Here is a 16,566-nt window from a genome sequence, read left to right as displayed (position 1 = left end):
CTCCTCCTCCTCCTCCTCTTCCTTCTCCTCCTCCTTCTCCTCTTCCTCCTCCTCCTCTTCCTCCTCTTCCTTCTCTTTCTCCTCCTCCTCCTTCTCTTCCTCTTCCTCTTCCTCCTTCTTCCCCCTCCTCTCCCTCCCTCCTTATCTTCCTTCTTTTTCATTTTGAGACAGAGTCTCATTAAGTCACTATGTTTCCCAGGCTGAGCCCCAGTTTCTAGGCTCGTGTTCTAGCTCAGATATTTCTTTTCTTTGAGTTTCTCCTGGGATCTTAGAGAAAGAGCAAGCAGCCCTGGGTTGAACGGGTTGAACTCCGTATTCCTTGCCAGATATCACAGTTCACACTGACTCACTGCATCCTTCATGTCCATGTTATAACTATTTCTGTCCACTGTTCACATTTACTTCTTAAATAACAGATGATAAAGTAAGACTTTCATGAGTAAATAGAAAATTATGGGTTGATATGGTGTCTGAGAGCTTTGATTCTCTGAGCCTTGGCTTTTGCTGTTTATTGTTTTCCCAATGGAAAACATCTATGGGGTTTAAATTTTAACAGGACATTTTAAAGAACGTTTGTATGACACGCAGATAGATAGATAGATAGATAGATAGATAGATAGATAACAGTTATCAGGGGTTTTTGTCTGATTTTTTTTTGGGGGGGTAACTGTCCTAGAGCTACAGATAAATGGAAAATGGATACAATAACAGTTAAATTGTTGTACTACTTTTGGGAAACAAAAATACTGCTTTTGAGTGTGTAGTCCTAGAGGCTTATAACTCCTGCAGTTTAAACAAAGAAAAGGAGATAAATGTGATTAAAGTATAGGCAAAGAGTTCAATGGCCACAAAACTCTGAGTGTTTTACAAACTTTTTAAGTCTTGCTTGTTTGCATTAAATTCTGATGCACGCTTGATTAGTGGCTCTTGCCTACTGACTTAAAACTTTACTGGCCCTGGTATGTATCCTGCTGTGGCAGGCTTTTGCAGCATTTCCAAGTGTTCACTGCGTCTGTAGATAACAGTACTCTTACAATTATGGGGAACAGAAAACTGCCAGTAAGGCTCAAAATGGTAACTGCTACAAGAGAATTCTGTTTTCTCCAATGCATTAGCATCGGCCAGATGTAGAAACATTACAAATATTTCACTGGGGAAAACTACCATCACTCACTTTCTTCAAGTGAGATCAAAATTTGTTTTCTGTTTTTCCAGACAAATCCCCACACTTCCTCCGCCTGGGGGACGTGGAGGTGAATGCGGGGCAGAACGCCACATTCCAGTGCATTGCTACGGGCAGAGACGCCGTGCACAACAAGCTGTGGCTGCAGGTAAGGCCAGCCGGCGGAGGGAGAGTCCAGGAGATGAGAAAAGAAACCCAAGTGACCAGCATGCTGGTGGTGATCTTGCCTTCCCTGTGTTATGTGTGTGCACACACACACAAGCTTGCACACGGGACCAGCTCATGTGTGTGCCTCAGTAGTTGAGTGTGAATTGATGACAAGCATTGCCTTTTTTAAAGTTTTGGCAGAGACCTACCATTTCTCTAATGTCGTGTACAAATACTAAAGGACATTTCTCCAGATCCTTTCAAAATAGAAATAAAAAAAGACATTTTTCTTAATGTTTTGAAAACTAAACAGAAGTGTACTACTTACATCTGAACTGTCATACTCTGCTATAGTTTTTGAAATTTTTTTAAGAATCTCTTAGGGGTGTTTTCAGGAAACATACATTGGCAAGGAGCCAGTTTAATTTTTTTCAGAATGTTTCTGTCTGAGGGTTGATCATAGACCTGAGGTCAAGACAACTGTTTTGAACATATGAAGTCCTTAGTAAAGGTTTGTATTTATTCAACTAACTGGGATTGAACATGAGTTGGAAAAATATAAATGGTGTGTATAAAGAGCATTAGAAGAACTAGAGAAAATTTGTAGACCAAGGAATGTGCTTTATCTTTAGAGAGCTTACCAGAAGTATTTCACCGACCTGTGGAGGGCCGAAGCTTGGAAACGAGACCAGTGACAGTGAGGTGTGAGCTAATGGTTTAAAGCTAGTTGATATGGCAGGAAGAACAGTCTCTGAATATCATTTTATCATCACTACAATTGTAGTTCTATCTGCATGAGAATGAGGGAGGAGATTTACTAGCCTTCGAATTTTAAATTTCTAAGAATCTGAGTAGAGATCTAAACCCACAACTATTGCAAGCTGGATTTATGTTTTTAAACATCGATATCAGGATTTAATATCATGTTATATTATTCAGGAAGGTGAAATGCATGTTGGAGGATAGTCATTAGCATGCAAGTGATTTGGGATAATGGTTATAATAAATGATTGCCACACCTAGTAGAATAGCTCATTATGCTAGGTCCAGTTTGTGCTTTTTATTAATCTAATTATTTCTGCTTTAGTAATTTGTATGATTAACAGCTATCAGGAAACCATTATTTTCAGCTTCTTGTGCACAGGAAATGAAATTGTCTTCTTTCTTGATTATTCTATATTGCTGTATAGATATTGAAATATATTGTGTAATAGACACATATCTTATGAGCTGTATATTAAGCTCATTTTCTTTTTTCCCTGTCTCTTCCAAAGTAAATAATGTAATTCCAGAGGTACTTCCTAAGTACTTTGGTTTTAAATTTTTCCATTAAAATGAGAATGTTCCGTGACATTTGTCACTAGTACCATATAATATTTTTGGAGATCAGAAGTGGCTTTGTAGTCTACGACTAATTTTATGCCCTGGAATTCAGTGTGACATGGGAATAACACACATTAGGCAGTCCCAGATCCCAGCCATCCTGTACCAGCAGAGACCTTCTGGGAAACGCTGGTCTGAGAGGGTCGCGCTTGAATCCCTGCTCATTTTTGTCATTTCCTGTGGGACAGGCAGGCTCTTGTAGTATCTCAAGTTTTCTCACTGATGGTTTTCAGTGTTGGTGGACAGAATATGCAGCTGAGATTTCTATTTACTTCCTTTTCTTTCATCTTCCTCTTCTTTCCATTTACCAAGAAAGTGAATTGTGTATTTGTTTTAGACTTTGGCCTTGATATTGAACAATTTTCAGAAATATACATATTTCTTTTATTTTTTTCAAGAACAGTTGTAACTTTGTTGATAGTGCCACCTAAATTACTTTAGCACATTCTCTTATATCGTTTTTTTTTTTTTTTTCATGTTGAAGAAAGTTAGAAATAGATCATTTTTTTTCTTTTAGGCATTTTTTTCATAAAACCCTTTCTATAATGGTTCCATGTAACAGCCAACCAGATAAGAGCAATCCTTATGTACATATGAGTCTGTTAGAAAGCTGTTATAATTCAAAAATCTTACTGATCTTTTAGTGCAAATATTAAAAATATAATAAAGCATGATAAATTCTGGTTCCACAGTGAATCTAACACATTTAAATAGATGTCAGGATATTTTCATTTGATTTAGGGTAACAGCCCAGAGTTCAGGAGCCCTCACTCTCAATTCTAACCTTCATTCTAACCCTCTTAACCCTGCTAACCTTGTTAAATATGAGGAACTTAGAGATTATATTGAACTGTTCTGGACTTTTATTTCCTTATCAAGGAAAGGAGATGTTTGATAGAGACTGCAATCACTTTCAGCTGCAGGAAGCTAAAGTAGGTCTTTTAAGTATCTCAGTGAAAAATCAGTAGATTTTAATTATGGAAGTAATATAATGCTTGACTTACTGTTGCACCTTCTGTAAATGAGAAAGCACATGAGTTTAATCCCCAGTACTGCAAAAAAAAAAAAAAAAAAAAAAAAAGAAAAAAAAGGAAAGAAAGAAAGAAAGTAAAGAAAAGCAAACACAAGGTGATTGACATTTCCAGTCCTCCAAATAATTTAGATTAGGGGCCAGGGAGATGGCTCAGTAGAATAAGTACTTCCCTGGCAAGTGCAAGGGTCTGCGTTCAATCCCGGTTCTGAAAAAAAAAAAAAAAAAAAGAAAAGAAAAAGAAAAAGATTGTGTTATATTATACTTGTCTAAATATGTCTAAATATATGTCGATATATTTACCTAAATATATATCTAAATATTGTCTACATATGACATAAATTAACAAAATATACAAAAACTTCCAGTTTTCTATTTTGAAAGAGGAGCTATGCTGTACCTCTATGAAAGACACTAAGCCTAACACCTTACTTATTTGATACTTTATGATTTTGACTGTAGAGATACATTTAGGGAGGCTTCTGTCACTTCCCTATTGTTTCTAAATTATGATTATTTCAAAAGCTTTTGTTTCTTAAACTAGCTTGCCAATCGAGATGGTTGGAAAAGCAGAGAGGTGTTCAAGCAGCATTTAATGAGACGCCAGCCTTAACTCAGGTGTTTCATACGGCATGTTGTGGTAGTTCTGAACATAGATGTATGTATTAATTTTCTTATAAGAATGAGCATATAACTACAAAAAATTGAAGCGGGTCATTTACTCTAGATATATAGAAAACAAATACAAAATATATAAATCAGAACAGCTCTCTTGTGCATTCTGAATAAATGAAGGACACAGAAAGTAACGCAGACGTATATTTTTGGCAATCTGATGAGTGATGGCAGAGTGGAAATAAAGTGAAATCATGAGGCTTTCAGGAATGTGGTGTTAAGAAAGCATAATATACCATATAATAAGTTAAGAGCTAAGCCATAGAACCTTAGAATCGATGCAAACTTATAGTATTAAGGGGTTCTAACAAATTCCAGTCGTTTATCACAAAGTTCAGCAAAGTAGTGTGTGTGCAAGACATACACACTCAACCTTCTTATTTCAAATTAAGGATGTCTATAAAGTTTCCCACATAAGCTTTTTTTTTTTTTTTTTTTTTTTTTTCCAATTCTTACAAGAATTGGAAGAACTACAGGAGTTGTAGAGCTGAGTCATTTCAGTTGTGCTCCTGTGGAGCCCCCAGTGGTAGAAAATTGGTGGTGCAGGGTTTGAGGTTTTGGAGAGGATGGCGCAGTTCATGATCTGAGCTCTCCGGGTATACGAAATGAGATCACAGATGAAGTCATGCAGATATTCTATCTCACGAACTGAAATATTTATGTTACTCTTTTACTTGCTTGAGTATATTTAGCTTTTGTAGTGATTATATTCATTGAAATATTTATATGTTAAAATATCTGATTGTATTCCTAGGAAGTGTCAGATAATTTAATACAGGAAAAATAAAAGTTAGGTTATGCATTTTTGTTGGTAAAAATATTGAGCATAATCTTTTTCTGTACATTTTATGAGTAACAGTTGTTCATGTAATATAGGGGAATTACATGATAAATATAGCCATATAAGTAATATGGCACATACTCTTTCTTGTTTCAGTTAGTTGCCTGGGATATATAGTGATTTAGCCTTTTTGGCAGAGCAGTAATTCACTGTGTATAAATACCACATCGTCTTCCATCCATCTGCTGATGGACATACGGGCCACTGCCAAGCGCTAGCTGTGAGGAGTTCTGCTGCTGTAACGTGCTGTGGAAGCGCCCTTGCAATAGGGTGTTTCTGTGCACCAGTGCAGTGTCTCTTTCATATGTCATATCTAACTCTCTCAGGAAGATAACTGGAAGGAGAAGAACTGGTCCAAAGAAATTTCTAGTTTTTTGTTTTCTGAGGAGTCTCCATATTGACTTCCATAGTGGTCCTGCTAGTTTATATTCTTGCCAGAAACTTAGAAGGCTTTCCAGCCTAAGTGTCATGTCAAGTGATCTCAGGATGGACCCAGGAAACCATTTGTCCACGGCTGCTCATTACACTTTTATTCATAATCACTATTAGTTATAAAATATAAATGTCCACTCATATTAGAATTGGCAAAGAGGCTGTGACTCTCAAGGAAAGGGACACTGCTTAGCAACGAGACAGCACGACCATTTGATACAGACCAGAAATCAAGTCAGTGGTTGCCTCCTGCCAGGAGGTAGAGATCGGCTTGCTGGTGGGCGGGGGTCATTCTCAAGTAATGTAAATAACAGGTGTCTTCTTGGGGTGTTGCCATCTCGCAAGCTAAGATCTGTCCAATTCATTGTCTATGTCTTTAATCTGCAAGAGAAGACAAAGTGAGCATAGGACACATTTTTCTGATATCTAACTTCTTGGCAGGGCTAATCCAGCCACAGATGGCAGCAGCCTAAAAGCTACCTGCACCCTTGTCCCTCTCACCCATTCAAAGTGATTTGATTTGATTCACAGATAATTGTGAGTGTCACGTGAAATACTGAAGACAGCATGTTCAGCGTGTTCTGTGTTATGAAAACCTTCCCACTTGAGCAGGGGAAAGGGGTTGGAATGGGCTGTACCATGGCTTATAAATTAGTATTCTTTCAGGAAAGTCCAGTACTAGTGGACACCTACGTGGCCAATCAAATAGAATTCATTCTGGAACATCTGTCAGACCATATGCCTTGGCTTCAGGTTCAGTGTAACTCCTAAAATGCTAATGACTCCATCTATCATCACAGGGCTTGGCAGACATATATCATTGAGTCGGGCAGAGAAATTCAGCAGTGGAGCCACTGAGTGTGGCGAATTGCGGGTGGAGCTTTGGTGGCACCATTTGTTTTGGTGAACTGCAGTGAGCCTCTTTAATGTGTGACTGGTGATCCTGTGCAGATTGCCATCAAAGCCGTGGCGATTGGGCCAATCTGTCAGCAATCGCTGCAGGTGCTGGCGTGGTGCCCCCCGAGTGGGCCTGCCAGAACGGGAGAGTCAGCCACTGCTTTGCCCTTGGTGAGGCTCAGCACTGCCAGTGCAGTATCATGTGGCCAATTGCACAGCCAGAGGAAATGTCATTCCGTATGGAGGAACTGAGAATTTAAGCAATGGCTTCAGAGTAATAATCGGAAAGTAAAATTAGTAAGATGAAATGCAAATTGCTCCAACAGTAACCACAGAGAGGCTAACCTCTTGGAGTACCGGCTCTTGCCAGCTGGGGGTCGATACAGTGTTGGTCGGAAACTCCTGACCAGGTGCTGTGGTACCTGTCCAAGCAACTTAGCAGCTTCACTCCGAAGCTGTACGGAAAGCATATGCAGACATTAGCATAGAGTGGGGAAGATCTGAAGCAGGGTTTTTACAAAATTGATTTAGCATAAAAGCACGAAAAGTTCAGCTAATGAACTACATCACTGCATTATTTTAGTTGTAAATAACCAGTCACACATTAACACCTGGTACTTCCTGTGTTTATCTATCCTGTCAAACAAAGTATTCAAATATTTGTAGTGTATTTAAATTACCCAGAAACCTTATTGCCCCTGAAAGTATATCTGCAGTGATTTTGTGCTTAATGTAATCAAGTGAAGGTCTCTGAAACATTTAACCTGTGTCTAGAAACTTCAACTTATGGGAGGGATTGATTGAAAACTAAGATGACGGGAATTTTTCAAAGTCAACCTGATTAAACATGTTTGTTTATAATCAGTTAATATTACATGCTACAAAAATGAAAAATGAAATAAATACTACTTAAGGAAAATTGCCCTAACATTAGTACTTTACTGAATATCTTTGATTTATTTTACATAACTGGGTTTAGGAGTAGCTGACACATTTCTGATATATTAGAATAAAAAAGTAGCATATAATTAGGGAAAAACACGAGAACAGCGAAAACGACATGAGGAAGTGATACAGAATGACCAGTGGGATATTGTAAGCTCTTTTGAGATATGAGAAAGACTAGATAGATTACTTAAGGTCTTAGAGTATAGGGATATAAAGGTGGGTGTACTTACAGATCCTTAAGTGTGACATGCCGTCCCATTTGAAACTGTATCAATAGCATTTAAGTTCAAGAAGTTACTTTGTAATTGTAGGAACCTGAAATGAACTTCCTTAGAAAGTAGTAAAATCACGCTCAGGGGACAAATCTGACCATAATCTGGACAGGAACTTGCAGGAAATGTGCATGGCATCCTGGAAAAGGTCCCTTAGTCCTGAGCAGTGTTCCTATAGTCCAGGTAAGGAAATACCACATAGAATGAAGGCTTGGGCCATCTTCAAGCTGAGCACAGGCAGTGAAGCTTGGGGTGTTTGGTGAAGGCGTCCGGGAGGACTTGATGGCGACCTTGAAGTATAAATAGTACTCAGAAAAGCAGAGATTGAGAGTGCATGGCTCTTCCTGCAGCTGTGGAAGGCAGAAGCAGAGCTGTGAGAGTGTGGAGTGGGGCAGAAGCAAGGCGGAGCATCTCACCAGGCTGGGAGGTTCTGCCAGGAACAGGGACACACGCAAGTCAGGGCAGGGCTGAGACCAGACTGCCGCGCCAACATCAGTCAAGAAGCCCTGAGGTTATAGACAGCACCAGGAGGTTTGGAACATCTGTGAGGAGAAAGAAGAGGCCGAATAAAGGCCTCTTTTCTAAATTTCCTTTTTTTAAGGCATGCAGTGTATTTGCTTCCTGCTTTTCTGTTTCTGGGCTATTTTGTTGATCAGCATTCTTTCCTTGCTTCCTCCTTCTACCTTTGTAACTGTATTGAAATAATCCATAGTAGGAGTGAAAGATGAGACACTCCAATTCCTTTTGGCTTGCTTTGACCCTTTGTGTAGTTTGCTAGGGCATTTCAGGCTTGTGGCCAAAGCCTGTAGGAGGTCCTTGTATTCCTGAAAATGATAAATTGTTGGAACTCTGTTCCTGCCTTGCTGCCTCTTGTGGCCACAGAATAGGACTGAGCTGAGACCTCGATTTTTTTGTGTTCTAACTTGTGACATCTTGAATCCTTCTCTGAACTTAGTGGGCAAGTGAATGCTAATGTGCTATTTAATCCTAATGTTCTCCTTTCTTTATCCTCTATTTAAGCAGTAATGATTTTTCCGTGTATATCATGATTTGTAATTAATAATTCTCCACTTAAGGAGCCATGTCATATTTGGTAGCTATCTCTCTTGTGAGGCCTGCTTTTCCTTGAGAAGTTGGGTTATTCCCATTCATGTGTTGGCGTTCTCCTTCATGGTTTTATGTCCATTGCTCTGCTGGTAGGTCTCAAGATTAAAGCTCTGACTGTAAACTTTGGATTTTCAGGTTTCTTGCTCACCTGCGGGCATTTTGGATGTATTTGTGTGTGTAGCACACTTACATATTAGGTTGTTAAGTGCTCCTGAGGTCATTCTGCTTGGCTTTCTCTGGTGTTCTGCACTAAGAGTACAGTACTTCACAGACACAATTCATTCTTTTCCTTCTTTAATGATTCATAAGCTCTGGATACAATGCCTACAGATTACACACTTGATTGCAAACAAATCGTGTTTGAGTCAGACTCTATGTTCCTTAGCCACTGCTAAAGTGTGATGGTAAAGCCTGGCACTCAGAGCACCTCAGAGATTTCTTCTTGTCGATAGCTGTAGACGACCCGCTCCTGCTCACTGTGGCAGGGGCTTGTCACTCTACGGATGTGTCTGCTCAGTCACCGGGAGACCTTCCCTTGGGCTCCTACCCTTCTCCCTGCTGCACTGGGCTGTAGCAAAAGCCTGCTTTCTTCCTTACGAAAAGCAGGTTAATAAACAGAGGTGATATCTTCAAAATAATTCTGAGACACTGAAACATAGATAGCGAAAACTGTTCTGAAACTAAGCACTGTGATGACTCCATGAATGTACATAGAGCAGATGCTATAGAGGCCATGCCACCACCTGTGCCGGCCAGGTGCCTGTGCCGGGAGCCGCGGCGCCGTCTCCCTCGCTAGCAGTGGCCCCGCTCAGGACTTCCAGAAAAGCATCCCAACACCCTGTCCTTCAGGCTTTTTTTTTTTTTTTTTTTTCAGTACTGGGGATTGAACTCAGGACCTTGCGCTTGCCAGGCAGGCACTTAAGCTGCTGAGCTATCTCCCAGACTGGCTTGTTTTATTTTTTGTTTTTATTAAGAAGAAAAAAGCAAGAATCAATAAAAAGAACAAAGACAGTAATAGCACAGCAACATGAAACAATGAAAATGGTACAGACTTTCAAAACGAGAACAGAAAATTAACAACGGTTGTTACATTACATGTTGTTACCAAACGTGTTGCTTGGATCACCAGATGTAGGTATGCGAGATTGATCACGCAATTGAACGTCAATTTTCCCTTTCAGAAAATCTTGATATTTTCCTTGTTCTTTTTTATCTTTTTAACCTGTTTTAAAGAGAATATAGAAATAACAGGTAAGAGATTAGGGATGATACTCATTTTAAAAAGCACGCAACGAAAGGCATGCAGCACCTGTGGCTGTCACATTGTACACTGCTGTCTTCCATGTAGTTGTCCAGATTATGGCTGTTAGAATATAAAAATGGTCAGAGTAAAAATTTAAAACATTAACTGCTACCTTTAAAAATCTAATAGAAATTAATAGGAGAAAAGATGGGGAAAAAAGGAAGGGGGAAAAAACATGGTAAGTCCATACACAGGCTGGCTAAGGTGTGCTTCAGTCTTATGTATTCTTTTACAGATTTCCTTAGTTCTTTTGCAATCTGCAGGTTTGTCTTTTATTATATAACCTTTTTCCTTTTCCTTCCTGAGATCATCTGTTGAGTCTAGGCTGCTTGGTGTCTAAGCTTCCTTATTTTGTTAAATGCATCTTACTATCTTTGTCAACTAAACATACTCTTCTTTCCTCTGTAATTTCTTCAAATTGACAGCCAGCTTCAGGGTCAAGCTTGGTCCTTTGGCAGCATCATAAATGCTGATCTATATAATCTCAGGAGATACAAAATATACTTATTTCTTTTTATGATGTTGGCAAATGCTCAAGGTCAATTGCCTATACTCTTCTGAAGGTTGAAAGGTGGGGGGTTCTGCTGTTTCTTTTTGGTATGATTTTTGTTTGTTTGTTCCTTTTTATATATTTGTTTAGTTGATAAAGAGAAAGTTCCCTTCACATGCTGTGGTTGCCTTCTGCTGCAGTACATTAGAGAAAATAAGAATAAATGGTCTAGCTGTCCACCAAATATAACTGCTTCTCTTCCCTTTAATATTCTTATGAACTTGTGAATTTAAATGTATTCATCAGGCTTCAATTACTTGTATAGCAATGATCCTTAAAACTCTTAGCATTTCCATCTTTACTTACTGGGAATGTTAATGATTCCCCCTGCATGGTTGGGCAGAGCTTTGGTAGCTTTTGAGAGCTCCCTTGCTACTTGGCTTAGAGGATGCTCCCCCACATCTGGAATCAGCCTTTATTCCACCATAACCTGGCTTGATTTAGTGAGAAGTTTCATTTCACAACAATAATGTGAATGCAGAGGGGGCCTCAATTCTGGACTGTTCCAGCCAGTACGATTGTCACATACATGCACCTATGTTTAAAGACAAAAATACCTGAATAATTCATATTAGTGTTTAAAATTCAAGCCTAAAAATCTTTCACTTGCTCTTTTCTCTGTTATAGCTTCTCATATTTTTTCCAAGTTTAACTTGCATGGCTGTCAATGATCTATGTAAAGATAAATTTAGAGTATTTCATATTAGTCATGTGTTGCATCATGTGTTATTTTGAATATTCATAACATGGCTTCATTGTCAACACATAAGCACTGCATGTGTAATATAGTCCCTTCCATTTAGTCCTTGCCCTGAGAGAAAATACGTCCACCTTCAGTTAAGGAGAAAAGATGCAGCAGTGAGGGGAGACGATCTGAGGTCACCCCCGGCCTTTGCAAGGGCAGGAGAGAGTTTGAAATACATGGTGTTAAAAGCCTATGGGGTGCACAGGTTCCAAAACAAAGATCCAGTAGGGAATACAAACAGCTACCCTGGAAGCAGCACGGAAAAAGAAGTGGCACAAATAAAGGTGGGCCTGTTGAAGAAAATAAATTAGGTGGACACCTGGAGGGATAAGTCAAAAGAAAACCAGCTGGGGCTGTGGTAGAGGCCTGCTGCGATGCCCACACGCAGTTAGGAGGACTGTGTAGAGATGAAGTGTGGAGACACTTCGCTGGCAGCGATCACTTTTGTGTGGTTTGTAGAAAAAGAAAGTTTATGCTGATTTTACACGTTCATGTTTCAGGACTTTTGAATGTAAGTCGCTTCTTCTCTTCATTATCCAAGGGAGTGAGTAGAAGTGGTACAGTATCCCTGGGCATGAACGAAGGAATTAGTGAATGCTGAAGAAATAAAAAGTCATTATTGGGATTTTGTTGCCTTGGGTTTTGTATGTATGCATTTGCGTGCATAGATCTATTGCAAAATATGCATATATAATTAGATTATATATAATATTCATAACATAATAGATATAATATAATATATATGATATATATCTATACAGACAAATATACCTAATTTTAAACATGGAGAAGCATGACTAAAGATAGTGCACATTTTGGCATTTAGGCATTTGTTGCTTGGTCTTGAGTTTGATCCCCACCAATGTAAAAAATAATACTTTATTTTTTTAAGGCAGCAGATGCCTACTTTTGTACTATTCACAAAATCATGAATATTGCTTTGAATACAGACTTTTTTTTTTTTTTTTTTTTTTTTTTTTTTTTTGCAGAACCAGGGATTGAACTGAGGACCTTGTGCTTGTGAGGCAAGCACTTATTCTACTGAGCTATCTTCCCGGCCCCAACACCGGGGAGATACTTTCTACTTTTTTGAAGGCTTTTTTTCTTGAGATTTAAACACACACACACACACACACACACACACACACACGCACACGCACACATACACACACAGTACAGTTGATGGAATGCTAGAGCCAATGAGTACCAGAAAATTGTGAAGATTCTAGAAATTTTAAAAATCAAATGATACCACATTGACGGTTGGATTCAGTGGAAGTGGGAATCTCAAAACCTAACAAATGCTATGAGTGAGCTCTTTAAATTTTGGTTGGAGAATTAGCTGTCCTATATTTTTTCAAGTCCACTATAGTTCTAGTTTTCTTCATTTAACTGTTGTACTTTACTGAGGCAGTAAAACTCAGGAATATTTGGACCTTCTCCATATTTAGCTATTACAACTGATGCAAATTTAAACATCCTGCTGTCTGTCTATTTAACCCCGTATCCAAAAATGACTCAAATGCAGGAACATAAGATATAATTGCGGGGTGCTGAGCTTTGTGTATTTCCAACTTTTATAAATAGCAACAAATCATTTCTAAAAAGTGCTGTAGCAGCTTAGATGAGCGACATCTCAGTAGTTTCACTGCTTTTTGGTTTCCCATGTCTGTTCCTATGAAATGATCATGTGAGTGATAGAAAGGTGCCGGGGTACGTAGCATCTCACCAGGAGGACAGGATGCACGTTCCGTTCAAGCCTTTCTCCTGCTTATGGCTTGCTCTTGTCCTTTATCACTCTGCCATATAGAGCTTTTAACATTTAAAGTAACAATCCTTTCATGGCTATTAGTTGTATACATTTTCTCATTTGTAGCCTATACATTTTAATTGGGTTGTTTATCTTTTTTGTTGCTGAACTGTAGAAGATCTTCACATATACTAGCTATTTATCCTCCAGGGGTTATATCTTTGACAAATATCACAGTTTGTGCCCCCTTTCATTTTATTTATGGTGTCTTTCATCATATAGAAGTTATAAATTTTAATGTAGTTGAAATTTTCCATCTTTTTCTTTATAGTTTACATTTCTTGGTCTTGTGCGAGACACCCTGATATCATAAATATGTTTTTCAGTTTAAAAGTTGACAGGTATGCCTTGAACATTTAGACTCTTTTTTATTACCTCCTTAAAATGTATAACTTGGCTGTCATTAATGCCAAAGGCATAGAAGATTGCAAAGAGTACTAAGTTCCTACTGGCTCAAACTTATTCGTCAGTATTTTATTGTCATATTCTGTGGCTTGCTACACAATTAGCCTGCAGAAATGGGTGGGCCTTGCTGTGCACTGTGGTGGACGTAGTATATAGCACAGGCAGCAGGTAGCACGGTTCCCCAAAGCTAGTAGGAGTTCTCTGGGAGGAGGTGGCAGTGAGACACGTGCTCTCCTGTCAGTGCAGATATTCTGGCTCAGAAATTTTATGCAAATCTGAGATTCCTACTGTCATGACAGTTCTGCACCCTTAAAAGAATGCTAGTACCTACTTGTATCCTTTTCCACAGTAAATAACCATGGTAAAAATTGATGGGTCTATATAGACATTTTCCTTCTAATTTTGCAACAAGAATAATTTATCACAGATATTGATTACTTGCTAAAATGCTTTCCACTTATGGAAAGGTTTAAGTACTTGTTCTTAAAGATTGGTTTCTGTTTGCAGAGACGAAATGGAGAAGATATACCTGTAGCCCAGACTAAGAACATCAATCACAGAAGATTTGCTGCTTCCTTTAGATTGCAAGAAGTGACAAAAGCTGACCAGGACTTGTATCGGTGTGTCACCCAATCAGAACGAGGTTCCGGGGTGTCCAATTTTGCTCAGCTTATTGTGAGAGGTAAAATTGTCTTCATTTGATGAAATTGCGTGCCTTTACTGAACAAAAGCGAATTTGTAGACACACTATTACAAAGATTCTGATAATGTTTAAAGGTAAAATTAAATCCCTATTTGTAACATTCATTGCTTGTTTCCAACAATTTTGCTATCAAAAGAAATCTTTCTTATAATTCTTTACTAGGAGAAAGCATATAAGTCACCTTATGTCACATTGCTTTTGTCTAATTTACCTTTCCAATTTAAATCAAGTTCTTCCTTTCAAAACAGCTCTGCAGATATTGTTGTGATGACTCATTTCTCCAAATATTGTGGCACTGAAACTGTAGGTAAAGATTTTATTTCTGTGTAGACTTCTAAAGTTTATTTTGTGCCCAGTGTGGGCTATAGCCCAGGAGCTAGAAGGACAAATATTAGAATTGTTTTTATTCATGTTAATACATTTTTTCGTGCTCAGTAATGATAAGGTTTATGTCATCTGCAAAAATTTGAAACCCCAGTAGTAAATGTGCCCTAATTGTGGGCCCCTGTAATATATTAGAAGATTAGAACTGCTAAAAGCACCTTAGTAATAGTTTTGGATACTAAAGTTAGGGGAAGAATATGAAAGATTAGGCATAGCAGTATTTTTTTTACAGTGGAATTCTGGACAAATATGTACAAGTATCAAAACATGCATTGCATTCATTCAGAATCTGCTGAATCCACACTAGATATTTGGCAGCATTCTACATTTTAAACTATGTTAGTTACAAAATTCCCATCCTTGTGCAGCTTAAGACTGGAGATACTTCAGGTATCTTAAAGTGGTTGAAAATGTATGATTAAGGTGTTGAAAATGTAGTAGCAACTTTGTGATAGATGACATAAAGAAATAGCTCAAGACTACTATTTTACTGAAGGATGGTTTGGGAGGTGCTAGCTAGGATGAAACTTTCACCTAGCATTTCAGACATGATAATTTAGAGGAAAACAGCATTCTTGCATGGGGTTGATTTGATTTGGTTTAATTGATTGATTAAACATCATTCAGTATTAACACAAATGAATATGATGGTAAATCCTATAAGGATCTTCACAGAGAAGTTTGGGAGGTCCTAGGGAAAGCATCTAAACCAGTCTGCAGGTTGAAACATGATCAGGGAATTGTGACTGCTTCTCCTCTGAGGTAGGATCCGGAGGCTGCAGAGAGCTGCTGCCCCATGACTTGGAGAGAGGGGAGGAGTTGGGCTGCAGCCCCAGGTTGAGCTGCAGCCCAGGGGCAGGAAGGAAACGTGACACTTAGCTTTACTCCTGCTACTGGATTTTACCATACTCAGTAACGAATGTCTTCCACGTCCATCATTTCAAACTTTGTTGGATTTTAGTACTTTAGACCTTAGTAATACAGAGAAGAAGGAGTTGAAATCAAGGTTATGTGGTAATTTGCCCAGAGTCTAGTAACTGACAGGATCAGAACAGAAGCCCATGTTCCCCTTTTCCTGGTATGCTTTCTTGCACATTCACATTGTTAAATAATCTTGTGAGCCTCTTGTACAGTTCCTATCCTGGGAGAGACTCCACTGTTCCCCAAAGCAGTTCATCTTTGTAGGTTGAATGAAACTGTATTTTCAGTAAAGCCTCTCCTGTCTCCATTATCAGTTTATATCATGAGCAAAAGTTCATACATGTATGGCCCTTTGTTTATTAAGGAATCAGAGAATGTCCTAATTGGTGGACCCAGGTTTCCGATGGAGAAAGTGCTGCTACCTCGCTCCTGTGTGAGCACACGCTCACCTTGGGCAAGCGTCTTTGTCCCTGGAGCTGAATTCCCAAAGCTGAGGTTTTCCTTGGACAATCTCCAGTTTAACAAATACGTTGTGGTTCTGGGGAGATGGGTGTGCTGTTAAGTTTCCATGCTCCTGCCAGGACAGAGTGCAGTGGCTGGGGTGCAATCCCAGGCCTGCAGGGCTGGCCCTGCCCCTGGGCGCTCTGAGATGGCCATTGAGACAGCTCTTAGGAGGCTGGAAACAGGAGCATCACTACAAGTTCAGTCTACATAGTGAGACCCTGTAGACCCTGTACTAAACACATAGAAGGAAGGAAGGAAGGAAGGAAGGAAGGAAGGAAGGAAGGAAGGAAGGAAGGAAGGAAGGAAGGAAGGAAGGAAGGAAAGTA

General features: G+C 39.0%; 1 protein-coding gene across 7 annotated transcripts in view; it reads left to right on the top strand.

Annotated features, from left to right (window-relative positions):
• Ptprk (protein tyrosine phosphatase, receptor type K) overlaps positions 1–16,566 on the top strand; it is a 555,880-nt gene that overhangs the window by 290,453 nt on the left and 248,861 nt on the right. For all 7 annotated transcript variants that reach the window (XM_004630251.3, XM_004630250.2, XM_004630249.2 and 4 more), the window contains exons 5-6: positions 1,216–1,331; positions 14,236–14,410. In XM_004630251.3, coding sequence (XP_004630308.1) covers positions 1,216–1,331; positions 14,236–14,410 — 291 coding nt within the window. The remainder of the gene's footprint in view (positions 1–1,215; positions 1,332–14,235; positions 14,411–16,566) is intronic.

Source organism: Octodon degus, unplaced genomic scaffold (genome assembly GCF_000260255.1).
Source record: "Octodon degus isolate 3935 unplaced genomic scaffold, OctDeg1.0 scaffold00034, whole genome shotgun sequence".
Taxonomy (NCBI): domain Eukaryota; kingdom Metazoa; phylum Chordata; class Mammalia; order Rodentia; family Octodontidae; genus Octodon; species Octodon degus.
Note: the sequence above shows the minus strand (reverse complement) of the source record. Positions and strands in the feature narration are given on the sequence as shown.